This window comes from Petaurus breviceps, unplaced genomic scaffold, assembly GCF_028583685.1.
Source record: "Petaurus breviceps papuanus isolate PSGF00001 unplaced genomic scaffold, PetGlider_PUasm1.0 91133, whole genome shotgun sequence".
NCBI classification, from domain to species: Eukaryota; Metazoa; Chordata; class Mammalia; order Diprotodontia; family Petauridae; genus Petaurus; species Petaurus breviceps.
In genome coordinates, this window is record NW_027187419.1 from 21,348,123 (window position 1) to 21,368,541 (window position 20,419).

Sequence of the window (20,419 nt, forward strand, 5' to 3'; positions counted from 1 at the left end):
GAGTGTCATTTCTCCACAGCCTATCCAACAATTGTCATTTTCATTTTTTGCCAGCTTCACCAATCTGATATGAGTGTGAGGTGGAACTGCAAAGTTGTGTTAATTTGCATTCCACTAATTACTGGTGATTTTGGAGTGCTTTTCATAACTATTGATAATTTAAGCTTTTTTCCCCTGTTCTTTTTCTTTCACTATTATCAATTCAGGAGTGACTTTGATAGTATTTTCTAGCAAATCCATCTAGTCAAGAAATTTTCCTTTGGAAGTTCATATATGGCTTATTTCTTTTTTTATCATTGGTTCATTTACATTGTCTGTTGCTTGTTAATCCAGAAATGGAACTATCTTTCCACTTAAATTGTTGGTTTTATAGGGATGTAATTGGACAAAAGAGTTTTTAGTAATTAACTTTTTTCCCATTTGTTGTAAATTTTCCTTTTTCCTTTTTGATATTGACAATTTGGTTTTCATTTTTTAAAAATTAAATTAGCTAATGATCTACCTCCTTTATTGGTTTTAACAGCTCCTGGATTAACACAATGAATGATTTGAGGAGTTGATTTTTTTTTAATTGTGTTAAATTCTTTGAAGTCAAGAATTTCTGCTTTAGAATGTGGGTTTTTTTTTTTTCATTTTGTTATTTCTAGTGTTTTGAAGTGAATGTCCAATTCATATATCTCTCTTCTCTCTGTAAAGCCAAGCACAAGCAGCTTTCCAGAGGACTGCTGGTATGAACAGCTTTAAGGTTCTGATTACATAGTATAGCAAACTCTCTATTTATTCAGCAGTAAACTAAAGCAAAACATTCACAGAAACTAAAGTATAGCATTCACAATGTTATCACATAACAACTTATCACTAAAGTTGCCACATAGTTTTAAACAAAAGATATCATTCAGCAAGTCCTTAACCCAATCATCCTTAAGGAGCAAGTCTCCTTAAGGTACACAAAATACAAAGGTCAAAGTTCTCCACCCCTAGGTCACATTGTCTTATTCTCTCAGTCAAAAAGTCTTCTTTCTTCTTGACTGGAGATTAGTTTCCAATCATCCTTAACTCAATCATTCTTAAGAGGCACAAGGTACAGAATACAAAGTTCTCCCACCCCTAGGTCACAGTAAATCATGATCTTCTCAGTCACCACTAAGTACCCAAGGAGAGGTCTTTTCATCTTGACTCAAGGCTGGTCCCCAAATCCCATGGTTTCCCTTCCATCATCTAACTCCTGCCTAAATCTACCCAATCATCACCTGGATTCACAGGTAGGTATCTCTCAGCTCCGCGTCCAGTTCCATATTGAAGCTCACTGTGCCCAGTCCACCTCAAGTCCTTCACAGTTTCTGCTTCTAGGAGGACAAAGCTTAACAGAGCCAAAACAACATTCATGCACATTGCTGGCACCATCATCACTTTCTGCCTGTGAAATCAACATAGATCCACAAAGTCTGAGAACTCAACACAAATTGTCAATATAGTCCTAGGACCTCTGAAACCCTCCTCCAGGATTTCTGTAAACAGACAACAAGAAAATCATCTTTCAGGGCTTCCAGTAAGGTCCCAGGGCTTCTGTACAAAGTATTACAAACACACATCAACACAGACAGGACAACTCTGCCATCACAAGTGTTCCCTTCTCTTCTGCTCTTTCCCAGCTTGGGTTTCTCTCTATGTATGGTCATTAGCTCCTCCCTGTTCCACCCACCTCTCACATCCTTTAGCAAGTCCCTCCCACTGTGGGTTTCACAAGTTCTGTTTCTTAAGAAAGACTTGATATAATCATGGGCAAGGCTCAAAAGAAACTTGAAGTGAAACAAGGTGCTAAATAATAGCTGAAACAAGGTGTTAAGTACCTCTTTGCTTGCCATTACACTCTTCTTTCTCTCTCTGACATAAATTTTTCCCTAAACACTGCTTTCATCACATCCCACAGAATTTTGATATGCTGCTCATTGTTGTAATTTTAAAATTTTTATATATGTGTGTTATTCAATCAACCATTTCTTTATGATTATTAGTCTCCAATTAATTTTTAGTTAAAACTTCAATGGCCCTTTATAAAATACTTTATTACTTTGTGATCAGTAAGGGTATATTTATTATTTCTGCTTTTTTTGTGTTTGTGAGATATTTATGCTGTGATGCATGATCAAATTTTTAAGGTTATACGCACATCTGATCAAGATTTTGTAGTTTGGGGGGGGGCAGGTAGCTCAGTGAGTAAGAGCACTGGCCCCAGAGTTGGGATGACCTGGGATCTTATCCAGGCTCAGACACTTAGCACCCACCCAGAAACACATGGCTTTGTAACCATAAGCAAGTTACTTAACCCCAATTTCTTAAAAAAAAAAAAAGAGGTGTAGTTCTTACTACTCCCATTCAATAATAGTCAGGGGTCAGTCATATGCAACTTTTCTAAGATGCTATTCAGGTCCTTAGCATCTTCTGTCTTTTTTGTTATATTTGTCTAAGAATGAAAGTGATACCTTGGTTTGTATTTACAATGTATGGTTATCATTTTACTATTTTTTCCTCTATCTTATTTAGCTTTTCCTTTATTTGGGAGCTTTGTCATTTGGTACATACACATTACTTTTTTTTTGCTTTTTTTAGAGGGCAATTGGGGTTAAGTGACTTGCCCAAGGTCACACCACTAGTTTGTGTGTGTGTGTGTGTTAAGTGTCTCAGGCCAGACTTGAACTAAGGTCCTCCTGACTCCAGAGCTGGTGCTGTATTCACTGAGCCACCTAGCCGCCCCCATATATACATTACTTATTGATATTATCTACTACCTTTCAGCAAAATGTGCTTCCACTGTTCATCTCTTTCAAGCATCTATTTTTGATGTTGCCTTGTCTGAGATTGTGACTAAACCTCCCTTTTTTAGTTCAGCTGCAGCATATTTGTCTCCAGTCTCCCATACACACTTTTAACTCTATGTACATCTTTATGTTTCAAGTGTGTTTCTCATAACCTTTTTTGGATTTTCCTTTCTAATCCATCCTATCATCTTTTGTGTTTTGGTGAATTCATCCCATTCACATTCAAGTATGGTTGTGTATTTTCCTCTATACTTTTCTCGTATACTTTTGCCTTTCTTTGCTTCCCATCCCATATTAAGAAGAGGGTAGTGAGAGAAAATTTTGTTCTGCTTCAGTGCTTTAAGTTTAATGAAATCTGCATTTCTGCTCTTCTTTACCTCACCTAGATCTAAATCAAAGGTAATGTTTCCTTTCTTTTAAACCCTTTTTATCAATTCCCCACCCCCCACCCCAGCCTAGAGTTTGTTTCATGACTAATTACTCACTGAATCTCTTACTCTTCCTTTTCCCCTCTACTTATTCCCTCCTGTTTCTTCTTAAAATTGTATTTTTCAGTCAACAAGCAATTTTCCTTCCCACCTCCCAACAAACACATGAGAGAGAGGGAGGGAGAAGGAAGGGAAAACAAAATGTTTGTTTATAATATGGAAATACAAAATGGTGGAAACACCAAATATTTATTTCTCATTCCTTGCATTCACTTTTTTAGGTTTCTCTCTGTCTCCATATTTACATTTCAAAGTTTCTACTTAGTTCTGGCCTTTTTATCTAGAATTCTTGAAGTTGTCCATTTTATTAAAGGTCCATATTTTTCCCTTTAGTATTATACTTAGTTTTGCTAGCCAATTTATTTTGGTTGTAAACTATATCATTTGCTTTCTAGAATATTGTATTTCATGCCCTCTGCTCCTTAAAAGTGGTAGTTAAATTTTAATGTAATCCTGACTGGTTCCTTTATTTCTGGCTCTTTGAAACATTTTTCTTTTGAACTAGGAGTTTTATATGTTGATTATGATGATTTTTGTTTTGAGGTTTCTTTAAGGAGGTGATTGGTGGATTCTATTTTCACTTTGTCTTCTGGTTCTAGTGGTCAGGATGGATTCTATCGCTGATTTCTTGAGATATATCTGGGCAGTATTTCGGGAATACTTTTGGGAGAGGGTGATCGTGGTTTTTAGGAAGTTGATTCTTAAATTATCCCTCCTTGATCTATTTTCCAGATCAGCTTCTTTTAATTAAATAATTCACATTATCTTTAATTTTAAAATCATTTGACTTTATTAATATTTCTCTCTCATAGAATCATTAACTATTTTTTGGTGAAAAACTATTTGGATAAGGTTTGGACTTGAACTAGGCTGTTAATTCTTCTTTCAAGTCTCCTCCAAAGCTCTCATTTCTTTTTTGATTCTTTCCTCTGGTATCATTTATAATATCACTTTAAATTCTTTTTAAAATTTTTTTGCTTCATTTCTTCTAGAAATTCTAATTGATTTTATAGCCAAGTTGTGTTTTTTGGGGGGAGGGGGGTTTGAGGTTTTATTTGTAGGTGTTTTGCAGTTATTTTCTTCTTCTGAGTGTGTTTCTTGGGTATCCCTCTTACCATAATAGTTCTTTATTGGTGGTGGTGGTGGTGGTGGTGGTGGTGGTGGTGTGTGTGTGTGTGTGTGTGTAATGGGAATGCAAATTTGGAAGATCTTCCCTGCCCCTAGGATAAAGTGCACCTGAAGCCTGGGGTGGGAGGCTTGTTTTTCAGTAGATACTTTTTGATTGGCCAGTGGGTCCAAAAGGTTGTTACATTCTCTGAGCCAGGAGAAGGCTATATAAGCCCTGATGTGTAGCTTTGTTTTGGGACTCACTTTGAGAAGTGTTCTGTGATTTGATCTGAATTCTGGGAAGCCGTTGTTGAGAGTCCCCCGGCTTTGAAAAACCCAGATGTGGAAACCCAGATGTTGACTGGGTATGGATGTAATGGTTGGACAGTTTGGAAATCTGTCTACTTGATCTGTTTCTGTCTTGACAATTCTGCCTGTATACTTTGAAGTTCGGGGTGCTGACCTTTTTCCCCTGAACAAGGTAAACGATATATGTCTGACTGATTAAAGTAAGCTTGTTAACCCATTTTGAGTTCCTTTCCTTTAACAAAGCAGATCCAAGAACCTGTGGTGGCAGCAAACCCTGAGGACCCTTGGGGTGCTTGCCGCTACAGTGTGTGTGTGTGTTTTAAACTCATTCTTCTAGTCTTACTTACCATAGGTCTACTTTATATTAGAATCAAGTTCTACAAACTTTTGGAAGGAATGCTGTGGCCTTGTATGATTTTGCTCTGTGTTATATGGGGTCAAGCTACAGTATTGATTATTGTTTTCTTTAAAGATCACAGGAATGGCTCAAGCAAGAGAACTACAAACTTTCAGTAGGCACTGTGCAGTCTGCACTAGGACAGAATCTAGTTTGATCACTGCTCTCTTAGACTCTCAAGGTTCCAGAAATGAGTTTGTGACTAGGCAATACAGCTTCAGACTTATCCCTGGGTGAAGCTCTAGCAGCCAATTGCTGTCCCCAGCCCATCAGCTAGCTAGACAATTCTGTAAGTTCTGAATAACAGAGCTGTTGGTTTACCCCTAGTCAGAGCCTGGAGTTTAAATCTAAGTTCCTATTAAGATCAGAATATCAACATTGTTGATACACCTATTTCACAATTCCTTCCCTGGTCTTTTGCCAATGGGCTGAATTTTTTGTCTTGGGCTAGAAAAATGACAAACTGTGATTTCTCTAACTAGATTTCTGTAATGGCAATGAAATGTAAACATCCCTTTGTATTGGAAAGCTAAGAGGTACTTAGCACATAGTTCAAATTAAGCCTCTGTTAAAAAAAACAGAAGGTATGAACTCCTGTTGATGACTTAACAGGAAGGGACTGAAAAGGTAGGGGCAATATTGTATATAAGGAAAAGCCCCAGAGAGGGAGAGTCAGAACTCATTGGGATAAGCTTCATGGAGGCAGAAGCAGCTGCTGCCAAGGAGGCTGAAGAGGAAAGGCTCGGGCTAGAGAGAATGATTTTGATTCTGGAACCTGGGTGAAGTGTTTTTGATTCTGGGATCCAGCTGGAGCTTCTGCTGGGTAGCTACCAGCTTCTCCTGGGAGCTGCCAAAGACTGAGGAAGCTTTGGTAAGCCTTGACTTCCCTGGAACAGAGACTGTGAAGGATTTAAGGTGGCTGGACACTGTGAGCTTCAGTGTGGAACATAAACAGCATGGAGACCTGGACAAGGAAATGGGAGCTGTCTGGCTTTGAACCCAGGTGACAGTTTGGTGAATCCAGCTTTGTCTTCCCAGAAACAGGAACTGTGAAGGACCTGAAGTGGACTGGGCACTGTGAACTTCAATATGGAATGGGAACTGGATGATGAACTGGACAAGGAGCTGGACAAGGAACTGGGAGCTGCCTGACTTTGAACCCAGGTGACAGTTGGAGATGGGACCATGGAAGAGGAACCATGGAAGCTGAGAGCCAGCCTTGAGTCAAACTGAAAGAAGACTTTACATGGATACTGTGTACTGACTGAGAAGATTATGATTTACTGTCACCTAGGGGTGGAGAACTTTGACTTTTGTACTTTGTAATTGAATTAAGGATTTTGTGATTGACTAAATGATTGTACTTTGGTGAAAACTATTGTGACCACTTTGGTGAAAACTATGTGGCCATTTTAGTGATATCATCGTGAATGCTGTATTTTGATTTTCTGTGATAAGTTCTAACATTGTGAATGCTATATTTTGATTTTCTGTGAATGTTTTGCTCTGATTTGTTATTGAATAAATAGAGAGTTCACTATACTATGTAATCAGAATCTTAAAAGCTGTTCACAGCAGCAATCCTCTGGAAAGCTGCTCATGCTTGGCTTTACAATTTCCCAACAACTACTCAAGTTTGGTCTTATTTTTTTGGAGCAGTTATAGGGAAACCTGGGCCTTACTGCTTCTTACTACTCTACCATCTTTGCCTGGTTTCCTGTTGAAGTAGTTTGCTATTAATGTGTAATATCCCTTTCCTTCCAATACCTTCCTTATGCCTTATATCTTCTAGGATTGTCTGGAATCTACTCCCAAGAGCATGAATTATTGATACATTTCTAACTATAGGGTTATAGGGTGCAGTGAGAAAATTTCCATAATCCTACTTGGGGGAAAGGGAGAGCAGATCTTGTCACTCCTATCTGATATTATGTCACACCCTTTGAATTTATGAACACCTGATATAACTTCCCTTGGATATACCTTCCCAGATTCTTGGTCATCTATGAGGTAGAATTGAGATTCATTGTAGGATTTTTGTATCATGAAAGATAGGTTGGCACAGAATGCTGCACTTGAGAATTATGTAGACAGGCTCAAAGTCTATCTCACATACCTGTTTTGTCATGTTACTTGACCTCAGGTCCTCATCTTTAAAATACAGTTTAACTAGATGGCTTCTAAGGGATTTTTCCATTCAACAATTGTGAAATATATGATCCTTTGATATCTCCACTCATGCTTTGATTCATACTGTTGGATTATTTTTCTCATTTAGTTTAATATATCTATCTTCTATTCCTCCTAGGCACTGTCCCTCTATTTCAATCCTTACTCTCCTACCACAAAATGGAAATGTTAATCGTCTCATCTACCTCTCCTTTTTGAGTTCCCACAAATCATTTACTTGGGACTCTCTGATTCACCCTGTCTTATTCCCAATGGCATTCCTTTGAACTATATTATCATGTACGGTTTTCATGATGAAATGAGCATTTTTTTTTCTTGAAATATTTACTACCTATTTTCATATCTTTTACTCCTACGATTCTTTAATTCATTGATGCTGGTTTTGCCTTTTCATAGCCACTTATTGTTGAATTTATTTATTTATTATTAAAGAAAATTGAACAGGGCAGAGCCAATACAGCAGCATAGAAACAGGAAAACCCCATGAGCTCCCCCCATAACCACCTCAAATACCTATAAAATATGACTCTGAACAAATTTTAGAGCTACAGAACCCACAAAGTGACAGAGAGAAACAAATCTCCCACTTAAGGCAGCCCAGCAGGACAGCAGGAAGGGTCCATCGCAGCAGTTTTAGCCCCAGGGCAGCCCCAACCAGCCGCATCTGGAGCAGACTTCAGGAGAGTGGATCACCAACAGCTGTGGCAGTTTCCAGAAATATCAACCCATAAATGCCAAAGAAAATGTAAAATGTCAACATAGAACTCTGTTGGAACAGGGGGGATAAAGACATGGTCTGGTCTCTGCCCCCAGAGCGAGAAGCAGAAGAGGCATGGCAGCCATGCTGCCACCTCAATGTGACTTCTTCAGAGCTCCTGGCCTGCAGAGTGTAGAGGGGCCAAACAACCATTCAGGAGGTAATCGCTCTTGCTTTAACCTGCCTGGATCTGGATCACAGTCTTGGGTGGTAGTCCTGAGGTGTGTGATCAGTGAGCCACAGCATGTGGGGTTGTAGAGATGGCACCCTCCTAATAGCTCCAGCAGCTGTGAAAACCCCAGCAATTTTGGATAAAGCTCTACCCCCTGGAACCAGAGTTCTACTGTGGCAAAGAGCTCAAAACTCAAGTAATTGAGTGGCAACATGAGCAAGCAAAGGAAGCAAAGCAAGCACAGCAATCCAACTTTAGATTCCTGTTTTGGGGACAAAAATGATCAAAGCAAGGAACAGGAGGAAGACAATGGAGTCAGAACTCCTGCACCAAAAGCTTCCAAGAAAAATATGAACTAGTTATAGGCCATAGAGGAGCTCAAGAAGGATTTTGAAAATAAAGTAAGAGAAGTGGAGGAAAAATTGGGAAGAGAAATGAGATTGATGTAAGAAAATCATGAAAAGAGAGTCAACACCTGACTGAAGAAAATAACACCTTAAAAAATAGACAACTCAAATGGCAAAAGAGGCCCAAAAGGCCAATGAGGAGAAGAATGCCTTAAAAGCTGAATTTGCCAGATGGAAAAAGAATTTCAAAAGTTCACTGAAGAGAATAATTCCTTCAGATTTAGATTGGAGAAAATAGAAGCTAGTGACTTTATGAGAAATCAAGATACTATTAAAGAGATCCAAACAAATTAAAAAATAGAAGGTGATGTGAAATATCTCATTGGAAAAACCAATGACCTGGAAAACAGACCAGGAGAGATAATTTAAAAATTATTGGACTACCTGAAAGTCATGATCAAAAAAAGAACCTAGAAATCATCCTTCAAGAAATTCTCAAGGAAAATTGCCCTGATGTTTTAGAACCAGAGGACAAAATAGAAATTGAAAGAATTCACCGATCCCCTCTTGAAAAAGATCCCCAAAAGAAAACTCCTAGGAATATTATAGCCAGGTTCTGGAGTTCCCAGATCAGAGAGAAAATATTACAAGCAGCCAGGAAGAAACAATTTGGATATTGTAGAAATCACACAATCAGGATAACACAGGATCTGGCAGCTTCTACATTGAGGTATCAAAGGGCTTGGAATATGATATTCTAGAGTTCAAAGGAATTAGGATTAAAACCAAGAATCATCTACCCAGCAAAACTGAGTATCATGTTTCAGGGGAAAATATGGTCAGTATCTGGACACAATTGGCATTTAATAAATGCTTGTTTCCTTCTTTAAACTCCTCAAGGCCAGAACCCTTTATATTCTCCAAATTACTTAGCAGTTAGGTGCTCAAGACTCATAAATAAATTGATGTAATAAAGAAAAAACTTTTAAGACTATTTGAAAACAAGGATAAAAATGGAAATTACCTCTAGATGTCAGAAAAAAAAATTCATGTAATCTACATGAGGCTATAGTGGCATGGATTTTTAAAACATTAAGAACATTACATATACACAACTGAACATAAAACAATGCTGCCACTATACTAAAGTATTTCTTGGGCAAAGGATCTGTGCTTCATTTTTGATAGATGGGAGAAGACCTTCAGTCTAGTCACTGCTTTGCTATTAACTTGTTGAGTGTCCTTTACATCTTTTGGGAGTTAACTTTATCTTTCTGGATCTTCCTGTTCATTCATCTATTTAAAAAAAAGAGAAGGTTGTATTGCTTGATCACTAAAGTCTTCTCAAGTTATAAAATGACATGAACTTAGAGACAGTTTGTTGTAGTTCTCCAGTGCCTGGGGCCCAGTAGACGTTTTAAATGTTAGCTGGACATAGGTGATAGCCTGCACAAAGAATCAGCATCATGAAATATAATGTCATTTGCAAAGGGGCCAATTAGGTTGTAAAATTGAGTGCATGAAAGAAATAAGTCTGGAAAGGAAGACTGCCTCCAGATCACCAATGGCTTTAAAAGTCAAACAATAGTTTATATTTTATCCTAGAGGGGAGTGGCAATAATTGGAGAGTGATATAGTCAGATCTATACTGAGGTCAACTGAGCAGCTGTAGGGAGGAAGGATAGAGAGGAAGAGATCAAATGTTTGGAATCCAATTAGGAAGTTATTGTAATATAATCCATTCAAAAGATGATAGGAGCTTCTACTCTAAGGTATGTGAGTGGAGCAAAAGAGGAGATGAAAAACAGATTGTAGAGGTAGAGGAAATACAACATGACAGCTGAGTGGATTTGTAGGGCAAGGCAAAGGGAAAAACCCAAGATGACTTCCATAGGAAAGCACAGATTGGATATAAAGACAAAATTCCCAAAAATGCAGACTGAAATTCTGGAATGTATTAATTAGGGATAGAAAAACAGAAGTATGACAACTAGAATTTAAACTTCCTGTGCAAACTTAGAATCACAATGACTTATATTATATATCTTTGTTTATACTTAACAAAGCAATTTCTCTACAATTCCATTTTGATATCAAGAGTTTGTGTTATGAGGTGCAGCGTGGCCAGCAGAGGCAGGCCCAGAAGGGGCCTGATCAATTCTGAGGGCAAGTCTTCCCACCAACCACAAGGGCCACTACCAGACCTATCACCAAAGGACTGGGACTGGAAAGAAAAAAGGTAAGAAGCAAATACAGGGGCCCCTGTCCTGGACAGCAAACACTCCTGGAGCTACCACCTCATAGCCGAGAAATTTTTTTTAAAAAACCTTTTTCAGGACCTCCAAAGTCCAGGATGACAGAGTGAACATCACTTGCTCCAAACTCCCCCTCTGTCCCTGGAGACATAGTAACTCTTTCCCCAGGGCAAAACCCTCTACAGTAAAGGCTTGGGATCCTAGAGGAAGGGAGTGGCTAGGATCCTGCCTCAAAATGGGTAGAAAGCAGATTACAAAGACAAAGACTCTGGAGTCCTACTATCCTCAGAGGGAGGAACCAACCTCAGAGGGAGACAATGTGGACTTCACACCCAAAGCTGAAACTTCAACCGGGAATGGGTCCCAAGCCCAGAAGGCTCTCCTAGATGAGATCAAAAGGAACTTTGAAAACAAAATGAGAGAGATAAAAGACAAAATGAATAATTCTCTCAAAATCAAAACAGCAGAATTAGAAAAACATTGTAATGAGGAAAACATCTCTCTGAAAAGAAAAGTGTATGATATGTAAAAGGAGCTCCAAAAATTAACCAAGGAAAATGATTTTCTAAAAACTAGAATTAACCAAATGGAAACAAATAACCCTATGAGGAACCAAGAATTAGTCAAGCAAAACAACAAGAATGAAAAATTAGAAAAAGAGGTAAAATACCTCAAAGAAAAAATAACTGAACTGGAAAACAGATCCAGGAGAGATAATCTGAGAATCATAGGCCTACCAGAAAATTATGATGAAAAAATGAACCTGGACAACATTCTTCAAGATCTTTAAGGAAAACTGCCCTGAGATACCAGAACCTGAGGGTAAAATAGAAATCGAGAGAATCACCGGACACCTGCTGAAAGAGATCCCAAACTGAAAAGTCCTCAAAATGTTGTGACCAAACTCCTGAACTACCAGATAAAAGAGAAAGTACTTCAAGAGGCCAGAAAGAAACAATTCAAATATTGAGGGTCCACAGTGAGGATTGCACAGGATTTGGCAGCCTCTACACTGAAAGATCGGAGGCAGTGAAATACAATTTTCCAGAGGGCAAAAGAGCTTGGGTTACAACCAAGGATCACATACCCAGCAAGATTGAGCATATTCTTCCAGGCAAAGAGATGGTCATTCAACAATATAACAGAGTTCTAAACCTTCTTGATAAAAAAGGAAAATGGAAAATTCAACCTCCAATTACGAGATGCAACAGTGACTTAGAAAGGTAAACAAGGAGAACACACACACACACACACCCTGCTATTTGATAAGAGCAAACTGGCTATAGACAAGTAGAGGGTATGGCTATAAAATACACAAAATGATGATTTTAAAAAATCTCATTAAGGGCTACAAAGGGACTGCAATGGAAGAAAGGGAATAGATGAAGTGGAAAAGAGTAAATTATGCCACACATAGAGGCATAAAAACTGTATAGCAGAGGTGAAAAAGGGAGGGAGTTGGGAAGCATATGAGCTTTTTCCTCATTGGTTCTGGTACAAGGAGGCAATAAAAACCAGTTAAGCATAGGACTCAAGGGAGAAGAAACGCAAAAAGTATCATTTTAGAGGGAAAGAGGGGAGGGTGAGGAGCTTTTCGTGAGATTTGTTCCTGTCACTCTTGGTGCGAAGAAGAAATAACATACTTCATTAAGTATAAAAATATCCTACAGGCAGTAGGAGGGGGAAAGGGTTACGAAAGGGGGGTGGGAATGGTTTGTAGGGAGGGAAGAAGTAAGTGGAAAGGGGAGGGAAAGGGAGGGGGGCTGAAAAGGGAACACTGAGGGAGGTGGTGGTCAAAAGGAAAATTATTAAGGGGGGGAAGGGAGAATGGAGGGAAAATATGAACATTAACAGGGGCAGGAATAGGATGGAGGGAAAGAAACAGATAAAAATCATAATTGTAAATGTGAATAGAAAGAACTCTCCCATAAAACGGTGATGGATAGCAGAATGGATTAGAAATCATAATCCTACAATATGCTGTCTACAAGAAACACATCTGAAACAGAGGAATACACACAAGGTAAAAGTAAAAGGTTGGAATAAAATATATCATGCCTCAGCTAAAGTAAAAAAAGCAGGGATAGCAATCCTTATCTCAGATAAAGCAAAAGCAAAAATTGACCTAATTAAAAGAGATAAGGAAGGAAACTATATCCTGTTAAAAGGCACCATTGAGAATGAAGCAATATCATTACTTAACATATATGCACCAAGTGGTGTAGCATCCAAATTCCTAGAGGAGAAGGTAAAGGAATTAGAAGAAGAAATAGATAGCAAAACTATACTAGTGGGAGAACTTAATCTCCCCCTCTCTGAATTTGATAAATCCAACCTCAAAATAAACAAGACAGAAGTTAAGGAGGTGAACAGGATTTTAGAGAGGATAGGTATGATGGATCTCTGGAGAAAACTGAATGGGGATAAAAAGGAATATACTTTCTTCTCAGCAGTTCATGGCACATACTCAAAAATTGACCATATCCTAGGGCATAAAAACCTCACAATTCTATGCAGTAAGGCAGAAATATTAAATGCATCCTTCTCAGATCATGATGCAATAAAAATTATATGCAATAAAGGGCCAGGGAAAGACATACTAAAAACTAATTGGAAATTAAGCAATTTCATCCTAAAGAATGAGTGGGTCAAACAAGAAATTATAGAAACCATCAGTAATTTCATTCAAGAGAATGATAATAATGAGACAACACACCAGAATCTGTGGGATACATTAAAGGCAGTTCTCAGGGGAAGTTTTATATCCCTGAGTGCATACATGATTAAATTAGAGAAAAGGGAGCTCAACGAATTGGGCATGCAATTAAAAACCTAGAAAAAGAACAAATTCAAAATCCCCAATTAAATGATAAATAAGAAATATTAAAAACCAAAGGAGATTAATAAAATTGAAATTAAGAAAACTATTGAATTAGTAAATAAAACCAAGAGCTGGTTTTATGAAAAAAACAAACAAAATTGATAGACCCTTAGTGAATATGATAAAAAAAGAAAGAAGAAAACCAAATTATGAGTATAAAAAATGAAAAGGGTGAATCTACCTCCAATGAAGAGGGAATCAACACAATAATTAGGAATTATTTTTCCCAATTGTATGCACATAAATTTGACAATCTTAGGGAAATGGATGAATATTTACAAACATAAAAGTTGCCCAGATTAACTGAAGAGGAAGTAAATTACTTAAATAATCCCATCTCAGAAAAAGAAATTGAACAAGCCATCAGTTAACTCCCTAGTAAAAAATCTCCAGGGCCAGATGGATTCACTAGTGAATTCTATCAAACATTTAAAGAACAATTTATTCAAATACTCTACAAACTATTTGGGAAAATTAGTGAAGAAGGAGTCCTACCAAATTCTTTTTATTACACAAATATGGTACTGATACCTAAATCAGGAAGAGATAAAACAAAGAAAGAAAATTATAGACCAATCTCCCTCATGAATATAGATGCAAAAATTCTAAATAAAATACTAGCAAAAAGACTAGAACAACTTATCTCAAGAATAATACACTTTGCTCAGGTAGGATTTATTCCAGGAATGCAAGGATGGTTTAATATTGGGAAAACCATCAGTATAATTGATCATATCAACAATAAAACTAGCAGAAACTACATGATCATCTCAATAGATGCAGAAAAGGCTTTTGACAAAATACAACATCCATTCCTATTAAAAACATTAGAAAGTATAGGAATAAATGGAGCCTTCCTTAAAATAATAGGTAGCATCTATTTAAAGCCATCAGCAAGTGTTATAGGTAATGGGGAGAAGCTAGAAGCATTTCCCATAAGATTAGGGGTGAAACAAGGATGTCCACTATACCCCTCTTATTCAATCTGGTCCTAGAAATGTTAGCAGTAGCAATTAGAGAAGAAAAAAAAATCAAAGGAATCAAATTAGGCAAAGAAGAGACCAAGCTATCACTCTTTGCAGATGATATGATGATATACTTAGAGAATCCTAGAGAATCAAGTAAAAAACTACTTGAGACAATAAATAAATTTGGCAAAGTTGCAGGATATAAAATAAATCCACATAAATCCTCGGCATTCCTATATATTTCCAATGAAATTCAACAGCAAGAGATAGAGAAATCCCATTTAAAGTTACTGTAGACATTATAAAATATTTGGGAATCTACCTGCCAAAACAAACCCAGGACCTGCATGACCACAACTACAAAACACTTTTCACACAAATGAAGTCAGATCTAACTAATTGGAAAAATATCAATTGCGGCTGGGTCGAGCTAATATAATAAAAATGACAATTTTACCTAAATTAAATTATATATTTAGTGCCATACCAATTAATTTACCAAAAAGCTACTTTATAGAGCTAGAAAAAAAATAGTAACAAAATTCTTTTGGAAGAATAAATGGTCCAGAATATCAAGGGAATTAATGAAAAGAAATGCTAGGGAAAGTGGACTAGCTATACCAGATTTCAATCTGTATCATAAAGCAGCAGTCATCAAAACTACTTGGTACTGGCTGAGGAATAGAGGAGTGGATCAATGGAATAGATTAGGCACACGAGATTATTGACATTGACACAGAAGTCAATGACTATAGTAATCTATTGTTTGATAAACCCCCAGACCCTGGTTTTTGGGATAAGAACTCACTATTTGACAAAAACTGCTGGGAAAACTGGAATATAGTATGGCAGAAACTGGGCATAGACCATTATCTAACATCATATACCAAAATCAAGTCTAAATGGGTGCATGATCTAGGTATAAAGGTTGAGACTGTAAGCAGTCTACTAAAATTAGGAATAGTTTACCTATCAGACTTGTGGAGAGGGAAAGACTTTATGACTAAACAAGAATTAGAGAACATAATAAAATGGATAATTTTGACTACATGAAATTGAAAAGTTTCTGTACAAACAAAGCCAATGTAACCAAGATTACGAGGGAGGTGGGAAATTGGGGGAAAAATAATTTTAAAAAAAGTTTGTGTTATACTCCCAATATTACAAATGAGGAAACAGGGACTAATAAGAGAGAAGATAGCATTATTTAGCTGCCACTTCCAAATTCCATTGCCACTTCCTTTTCTTCTTCTCCCAGTGCACAGAAAATGAGCATCGGGGAGAGGATATGATGCTGCTCCAGATAAGGGGATCTGGAAACCATCCAGCTTTACAGAAACTTTGGTGTGGGTGGGGAAGGAAATTATTTTTAAATTTTAAGACAATGAGCCCTCGATTAAGAAGACTAAACAAGAGTTTTCTGTCCAGGACTTTAAATTCCTAATCTATTACTCCATAAATTGCAACTATTTGTGTCTATGTCATAGTGGTATAATTTGTGAGATTCAAGAGAAATTGTTGCATGACATATTCTTGTTATGATTTGTAACGAAAGGGGAAATTATCTAATAGCACATCTGACCACATATCTGTAGAGATTCTATCCTTTACACCTTGTAACTTGCTCATCCGACTCCTCTTGGTGAAGTAATAATATCTCGTTTCCCAGGCTCTGGGAGATGTCGGGTACGAATGGAGAGACAGGGAGCTCTCTCATAATTGGCCGAGGGGGAGGGCCTTAGGCGGGGCTAGAGCCGGTGGTAGCAAACCGATCTGAAGACTGGAGTTACTCGAGGTTGATACGATTCCAGCTTCTTTCTACCCAGTGTGAGGGCACTTCAGTGCGGGGCAGCATATACTCCAGTCACTCTCTTCTATTGAGAGGGATTTCAACTAAGGAGCGCCGAACACAATTCATCGAAGCTCCTGCTAAAATTCACCGTAAGCGGGTGGAAGATATATAGGAGCTGCTGCAAAGACTGCCGCTCCTCTGAGTTTAAAGCTGGGAAGTATCTTCTGCTTTTAATTTAGTGGGCGCCGAAAAAAAAGGAGCACCTAGCAGACACTGAGGGGGCGGAGGAAAGTGTATTTCTTTAAGTCCTCAGGGCTATCCTGTTGCAGCCAGATTTGACTCCCACCAAGACTTGACTTACAAAACGAAGCTGGGAGAAAGGGAAGGAGTCCTATCTTAGGTTCAGTGGCTTGGGTTTGTATGGGTTTTGCAGCCGAGGAAGGGAGACCTCAGAGAGTCTTAATTTGCTCAGTGTCAGTGCTAGAGTCGTGAGTCTACCAATCGCGCCACAACTACTGGCAAAAAGAGGAGCTGCCTGAGTTCTCTCCGCTGGAACCACATTAACAAAAAGATATTCCCACAATCACTCTCTCAGTCCATCCCTACTCCCCACCAAGTCTACAAACCTGGGGAAAATATACAACCTCTACCCCTTTCCAGAGGATGGAGGAAAGTGTAAAGAGTGACCAGCTTCTGCCCTTTTTAAGTCTAGAAGATTGACCATCCCCTGGGCTTAACCAAAGTGAGCTTTTTTTTTCCCTCCCTTTCCTCTCGGACATCACCCCCCTTCTCTTCTCTATCCCCCCCTCCCAGCGGACGAGGGTGGAGGAGAGGAGGGGGTGTCCCAGTCGTCATGACAGAGCTGAAGGCAAAGGATCCCCGGACACCCCACGTGGTGGATGGTGCATCTTCCCGCTCTGATGTTGAATCCCCCCTTTTGGATCACCCGGACCCCGACCCTTTTCAATCCGTCCAGAGCTCGGAAACCTCTTCGGTGGTCACGGCGCTCCCCATATCCTTGGACGGATTACTGTTCACCAGAAGCAGCGACGAAGAGGAGCCGCCGGACGGGAAGGGGGAAGGAGGGCAGACGCTGCCCGAAGTGGACGGCGCCTATCCCGTAGTAGGAGCAAGAACAGGCGGAGGAGGAAGAACTGGCAGCGTCCGACCCCCAGATAAGGACAGCGGGCTGCTGGACAGTGTCTTGGACACGCTGCTGACGCCCCCGGGGCCAGGGCACTGTCACGCCAATCCCTCCGCCTGCGTCGCCACCCCCTGGTGCCTCTTTGGCACCGAGATCCCCGAAGACCCTGGGGCCGCCCCCTCATTCCAGGGGGCGCTGCCGCCGCTCATGAACCGGCTACCTGACAAGGAGGGAGAAATCACAGGTGCTGCAGCCTCGCACAAGGTCCCACCGGGGGGGCCGCCCCCGTCCCGGCAGTTGCTGGCCTCCAGCCCCCAGTGGCCCGAGGCAGCCGCTAAGCCCCCGCGGGCCGAGGATGGGTCCGAGAGCTCGGCGGGGCACCTCCCCAAGGGCAGGTCCAAGGTCTTAGCAGGAGGCGCTGCTGGGGTGGCAGTGGCCTCGGCCCCGACCCTGCCACCTGTGGGAGGTGTCCCCACGGTGCCTAGGGACGATCCCCGCTTCTCAGCGTCCAGAGCCGGCCCCGCAGCAGAGCCGGACCAGTCGACGGCCCCGGGGCGCTCCCCGCTGGCCACCTCGCTGATGGACTTCATCCACCTGCCCATTCTGCCGATCAACCCGGCCTTCCTGGCGGCCCGCACCCGGCACCTGCTGGAGGCGGAAAGCTACGAGGGAGGCTCTGGAGTCTTCACGCAGCCCCGGGACTCGCCCGCTTCCTCGTCCACATCGGGAGCCGGCGCCGACTTCCCGGACTGTGCCTTCCAGCCGGACACCGAGCCCAAGGAAGACGCGTACGCGCTGTATGGAGATTTCCAGCCGCCGACGCTGAAGATCAAGGAGGAGGAGGAAGGTGCGGACGGCGCTGCCCGCTCCCCACGCTCTTACCTGGTGCCCGGCCCCAACCCGGCCGTCGGCCCCGACTACTCGCTGGGACCCCAGCTGCCGCTACCGCCCCCTCCGCCTCCACCGCGGGCGCCTTCGTCTAGACCGGGAGACTCGGCAGCCCCAGCCGGCGCCCCAGCCAGCGCTTCCTCCTCCTCTTCGTCCTCCTCCTCCTCTCCCTCCTCCTCGTCCGCGGCCGCCGCAGGCTCGCTCTCCACCCTCGAGTGCATCCTTTACAAAGCCGAGTCGGCGCCGCCTCAGCCCGGCCCCTTTGGGCCGCTACACTGCAAAGGGCCGAGCGGAGCCGGCTGCCTCCTACCGCGGGACAGCCTGCCCTCCACTTCGGCCTCGGCCGCCAGCGCCGCCTCAGCGCTCTACCAGCCGCTGGGGCTAAACGGGCTCCCGCAGCTGGGCTACCAGGCGGCGGTTCTGAAGGAGGGCTTGTCCCAGGTCTACCCCTCCTATCTGAACTACCTGAGGTGAGTGGGGGCAGAGGAGGTGCGGGCTGGGTGGCTGGGAGTCTGCCTGCCTTAAAGCCCTACCCGGTCCTGGGGAGGAAGGGGGAAGAGGGAGAAAGCTCGAGGGCGGGGGGAGGGGGGGTGTTAGAAGGATGGGGATGGAATTCTGTAGTTCTACATAGAATGGTAGGAGAAGACTGTCGTAATGGTTGCGACTCGTGCCTCACTCCTGGTCTTATTACAAGTGAGGTTGTAGGAGCTGTTCTGGAGGATGGGCTTGGGGGAGGGAGGGAAGAGATTACATTCCCCCCTGCCCCTTCTTTCTCCGTCCCACCTTCTCTTCCTCCCCACCTGGCGTTCGGAGGTTAGCCTCCTGGAAGGCGCTGAGGGTACCTGGGGACCTCGAAAGCCCTTGGTAAAACTTCGGAACTCAGCTAGAAGCTGCGTGCCAGCACCGCCCTTCGAAAAAAGTGCCGCGTCACTCTGGCTGGGTCAAATCTGAGTGGCGAGGAGCGGAAGCTAGAGGGGTTTGAAGGGAAGAAGGGAAAAGTCAGGATTGTCGTTTTTTTCGTTGTTGTTTTAAACTTGGGGATTTTCAGTTTCCACTTAGAATCAAGTTAGTGTGGCGTGAAGAGCGGCACACCAGAAACGAAAGCAGAAAAATCTTATGTTAAAGGAGCACTTAGTTTCCAAAGGATGCTAAAAAGTAAAAAATACCTTTCTTGAAGATAAAACTTTGCATCAGTTTTTTTTTTTTTTTTTTTTGCATGGCAGTTAATGCACTGTTATACCCTCATGCGGTCTCAGAAATGACAACTAGTAGCTTATTTATACTTGTCAAACAAAACCACGAAGATTCTCAATTATCTGAGCTCTGAAAGTGGTGGGCTTGATTTAAAAAGATACTTTTATGTGTTTTATATCAGTTGGCTGGTTAGACAGGTGCAAGTGTGTACATAGTAAAGTCTATTTGTCTTTAAGTATTCAATAGGTAAACATCTAGTTGCTCCAGGGGTAAGGGAAAGAACACATTTCGAAAAACTCAATTTAGACAGAGGAGTGATTTAAAAGTATTTTACCCGTCATTAAAAAAAAAAAAAGAAAAGCAGGCTAGCATTTCAGTTGACAGCTTCTAACTTCAAAGTTTGCTGGGAAATAATTCATTTTTACTATGGACATTACCTTTCCCAGGGCATCATGTCTTCCCTCGTTGACCTATCTGGGTGCTACTAAGTCTTGCTGAAAAGTTTGTGTCTGTGAAGACAAATGAATAGTCTATTTATAACGTTTATAAAGACAAGAAAATTTGAAACTGTTCATCAGTACATTTTAATTTAGTTCAATTTTGATTTGGAATCATTGGACTCTTTTTTTTAATTAATGAGGAATTCATGGTTTTAAAAAAGAGTTTATTGTTAATTTTGAAAATGTCATCATACTTTTTATTTAATTCAAA

General features: G+C 40.9%; 1 protein-coding gene across 1 annotated transcript in view; it reads left to right on the forward strand.

Moving 5' to 3' along the window:
• Positions 1-17,818: 17,818 nt before the first annotated feature.
• PGR (progesterone receptor) overlaps positions 17,819-20,419 on the forward strand; it is a 95,959-nt gene continuing 93,358 nt past the window's right edge. The window contains exon 1 of the mRNA XM_069079902.1: positions 17,819-18,984. Coding sequence (XP_068936003.1) covers positions 17,834-18,984 — 1,151 coding nt within the window. The 5' untranslated portion in view covers positions 17,819-17,833. The remainder of the gene's footprint in view (positions 18,985-20,419) is intronic.